Source organism: Vigna unguiculata, chromosome 6 (genome assembly GCF_004118075.2).
Source record: "Vigna unguiculata cultivar IT97K-499-35 chromosome 6, ASM411807v1, whole genome shotgun sequence".
NCBI classification, from domain to species: domain Eukaryota; kingdom Viridiplantae; phylum Streptophyta; class Magnoliopsida; order Fabales; family Fabaceae; genus Vigna; species Vigna unguiculata.
The window spans coordinates 14784898-14789623 of NC_040284.1; the positions used below are offsets into that span (position 1 = coordinate 14784898).

A 4726-nucleotide genomic window follows, 5' to 3' on the forward strand; every position below is an offset into this window, starting at 1 on the left:
GACAAAATTGCCAATTTTTACAAAAATTGAGACTAAATTGAGACAAATTAAAATAAAGGGACCAAATTAAGACTAAAGAAATGACACCTGGCATAATACTGACACGTGTCACTGTCACTGCCACGTGGCACGATGACAGCTTGACACGTGACGATTTTTTTATTTTAAAAAAAAAAATTCAAAAAAAAAAATTCAAAAAATTGAGGAACTGACAGGTGGCACCCCCTCTAACGACGTCAACCTTGACTTAACGGAAAGGACAAACTTGAGACGTTTTAACAAAAAAGGAGACCAATTTGAAACTTTTAAAAATTTGGGTACCATTTTGAGATTTTAACTCCAAAATGTAGACCAAAGGCATAATTAAACCATTTTTTTTTCACTAAATTAACTTTCAAGTTCATTTTCTTCTTTTACCACAAACATATTGGAAAGAAAAACAAAAAAACAAGTAATATTTTTATAAATATCAAATGTCAATCTTAATAAACTTAATACACAATAATAAAATATAAAAGTTTAAAATTTAATTATATATAATATATGATAATTATAATAATGACATTAATCACTATAAAATATTTTAAATCACTTCCATTATTTTAGGTGTTTTTTTCGAAGATCCCAATTTTAATGCAAGAAAAATTTAGAAGAGGATAGATTTTGGTCCCCTCATCAAAATTGAACCAATTTTATTTTATTTTATTTTCTAAATCTCCTTTCTCTGTTCTCTGTATATCTTTTCACACTAGACCTATCTTTCAGTATTGAAAGGATTTCTCTTCAATATCTTTTACAGGGAAGTATACAATGAACACATGAAAAAATTATACACTTAACTAGCTTTGAGATTTGCATGAACAGAATTTACAAGCTGAAACACTTTGATGCTCATTGGAGCAAGTTTACTTAGTTGTAACCATTTTGGTTAAGTTTTTTGAGGGACCTATAAGTGCTCTTCCATAAGCAGCAGGCAGTGATAAGAGTTTCTTAAGTTTTCCTACATAAGCTCTTTTGGTGAAGTTATTGTAGTCATTAGCCTCAATAGAATCCAATATTTGCCTATACAACAACAAAGATGCCCACACTGGCCATCTGCTTGCAGAACTCAGCTCTGAAACTCCCTTTTCTGCCTCATCAAAAAACATCCTAGCTCTTTGTATTTGTCCCTTCATGAAACTTCTCCACTTGTCTGTTACTTTCCCTACCAAAATGTCTTCATCTGATAGTCCAGCTTGAGCTAGTTCATCTTGTGGAAGATATACTCTCCCTCTTCTTGCACTATAATCATCAACAGCAACAAATGATTATTGTTTTTTATTGTTTATGCAGGTTCTTGCAATTGAGGTTTTTATGCATATGAATGGCAGTGATAATAGATTGGAAATCCAAGATGTTGTTGTTGTGTTGAGAGATTCTTACTCTTCTCCAACGTCTCTGAGAATGTTGGTAAGTTGGTTAGCAATGCCAAGTGCCAATGCAGCATTGTAGATGCTCTCTGTTGAAGCCTTTGATTCTGGTGCAATCCCCATTACTGGAACACTCATAAGGCCTACTGTTCCTGCTACATAGTAGCAGTAAAGGTAGAGTTCATCAAAGTTATTGTATCTTGACTTTCTCAGGTCCAACCTCATCCCTTCAATCATGTCCTTAAATGGCTACACAAACAGACAAATCCATTGTAAATTGGACTGCTTTTAGTCTATGAAGGCCAGACGGACATGGATACAGATACAGACACAAGATACCGTTAAATCTTAAAATATAAGACACGGATACCATGATATATTTATGAAAATATACCAATTATACAATTCAAAACTAATCTTGTGGAACAGAGACTCCTTATTCATTACTTTCAACAAGTCAGAACAATCCAGCAACTGAATTCCATTAACTTTTTTCTTGAGTGGCCTGCATTTTAAGACAATATGCATGCTTGGTAACTCTTATTTCAGGAAAAGTAATTGTTTCTTTGTTTTAAGCTTTCTTGGAAATTTGTACATTTTCCTCACTTATTCTGTCCTTAAGAACAACCATTTTCCTTGTTCTTGAATTTGGGTTTGGCTAACTCTACCTCAAAAGGTTGACCACCACAACAACTCCTTCACATCCAAATAAGACATTTTTTTTAGAAAATTTGCAAGTCAAGGTAGATCTTTGAAAATTTAAGAGTGACCCAATGTTAGATCTGTGACAAACTTTGATACCATCTTAAATTTAAACTTGAAAAACTAGCTCCTAAGGTAAGGACTGTCAAAGGTGAGATGTAAACACTTATTTGACTAGTTTGAGTTCTGATGTAAACAAAGATTTATTTTCCCTACAAACTACGAAAGGTAAAAGCTTCAATTTCAGAGTCCAGTTTTGGGGCTTGTGCAGTGGTGTACCTGTATATCAACTGGGTACTTTGAGACTGTATCTGAGAGGGCAGCATCATACATATCATAAGGGTACCCTTCAAAAACATCATACAATCTTTTCTCCCACCTGTCCAAGGCCTTTGGTGTGATGTGTGAAGCATTAGGGCCATCCACCAGTTCATCTGTTCTTCTACACCACACTTCAATGCAAGGAAAATGGTTGTTGAGTCAATTTCATTTTCATTTTCAACAAAGAAATAATGGACCACAAGCCTCATTGGATAAAGCACACATACCATATATGGCCCAGATAGCTTTTCTGCGCTCTTGAGTCATCAATTGTGTGCCTGAGACATACCATATATGTAACTGATATAGTGATGAAATTTTAACAATGAACAGCAACTACTCGTTAGTAATGTGTGTGTGTGTGTGTATAGAGAGAGTACCTAGATAAAATGTCTTGGCATATTCAGCACAGACTTCACCACACCTGTCATAAGCAACACTCAACAGATCCCCTTGGGTGAAATCACCTTGAATGGGTTTGTTCAAATTCAAAGGTCTCTTAGTACCCTTATTCTGTTCCTTCACCAGTGCTGCTTGCTTCAACACCACTTCATAGACCCTCTCTTCTGAAGATCTTGAAGGGTCTGCCACTGCAGGTGAAAAGCTTGCAAAAGTGATTCCATTGCACAGTCCAAACCTCCTCTGCCTCCTCCCACCTCTCCCTGCAACACCAACAATAGAGATGGGGTTCTCCTTGGGTCCACAACTCACCCAAAGAAGAACACCGGACATCTCACCCACTATGCAATTTCCTCTACCTCTTCTGCTGCTCCTTTGAATGCCTCAAACTGATCAAAGAGAGGGAGAAAACGCTAGAAAATTTGAGCACTTGTGAGGGAAAAATGGTTGGTTTTGTGGTGCTGTCACAAGTTTTAGGAGCAACCCATTATTGTGAGTGTGAAGATAGGGAGAGAAATTTGATTGGAAGGCAAATGTAAAGGAAATCTCTTGTTTTGTAACCTTAGCTGACACATGTACAATGTATGGACGGTGATACAGTAATCTTCAACTTCCACAACTTGTTTGTCTTTTAATGTTAGACTATTCTTTCTCTTTCTCACTCTCATTCCCCCACACACTGTCTCTCTCTCTACCCTTTTTAACTGTTGTGAATTTGTGGTCCAGTGTTTTGTTTTTCTCTGTGGTTAAAAATGTGGTTGAGAATGACTTGTCTAGCATCAACTTCAACACCATCACTAACATGGTTATAGCAGGAACTGGTTTAAGCACCAAATCTAGTGTATTTGTTTTCCGAGATTACATAAATAGATAAACTCTTTGATCTTCCTATATTGTTATAAGTTATACTTATACGTGTAATTTAATTTTGGCTAAACATGACGGAGTTCATAAGTACTTTTAACCTAAATTTGTGAACTAATTAATTGGAGAGTTTTTATCCTTCTTATATTGTTTATGTTAATTATTTTTATATAACCTGAGATTTTAATTTGCACTTAAACATTATCATTATTTCTGTTAAAAAAGTGGACTCTACATTGTAAGCTTTTCTTTAAGCAAAAGTTACGAGTATACTTCCAACAATATATGATTAATCTTGAATAAGATATATACCCTTTACATTATAAAAAAAAAGAAGAAGTTAACATAAGTTGTACTATATATGATTCTACAAATTCAGTTTTTTAAAAATAAATAAGACATAAAAGTTTTATGTAATGAAACAACTTTATAATAGAAACCAAAAGAAAAAAATGTACTTCAAGTAACGATTTTTGTGTAAAGAAAAATATAAAGTGGTAATTGTAATTGTACATTTCTTTATAATAAAGTTGTTTATTTATTTACGACTTATGTTAAAATAAGTACTTTTTTTTAAAATTTACTATTTTTTTAATTTCCTAGAAAAACAAAATACACTAAATAGAAGAAAAATAAAAACAGCGTGAACTCATGATTTACACAGTTATTTAAACATTGAATCTGATATCCAAGTATGCTGTACAAAAAATAAAAAATAAATAAAACATACGTTTCATACATAAATTTTACAATCTTAAATGATTAATATCTACGGAGTACTTTGGATTAAAAAATTTAAACGTAATCAATGTAGAGTTATAAACTTTGATTTGCGTAATTTTCATGTCCACTCATTGAAGTAATTTGTCAAATTATTAATCTCTATCTAATACTTTGGATTGTAGAAATTAAAACGTAATCAATGTGAAGTTGTAAACTTTGATTTGTGTAGTTATCATGTCCAGTCATCAAACTAAATTGTCATAACTATGGAAGGATATATATATATATATATATATATATATATATAT

The 4726-nt window shown here is 33.0% G+C and overlaps 1 protein-coding gene across 1 annotated transcript; it reads right to left on the bottom strand.

The window, feature by feature from the left end:
* Positions 1-657: 657 nt before the first annotated feature.
* Positions 658-3350, bottom strand: LOC114186965 (phytoene synthase 2, chloroplastic-like). The gene is made up of 5 exons (XM_028075052.1): positions 2813-3350; positions 2660-2710; positions 2391-2563; positions 1423-1658; positions 658-1281 (listed from the first exon to the last, which is right to left on the bottom strand). The coding sequence occupies exons 1-5, from the start codon at positions 3162-3164 to the stop codon at positions 906-908; spliced, it is 1188 nt and encodes a 395-aa protein (XP_027930853.1). The 5' UTR covers positions 3165-3350; the 3' UTR covers positions 658-905.
* Between the last annotated feature and the right edge of the window lie 1376 nt (positions 3351-4726).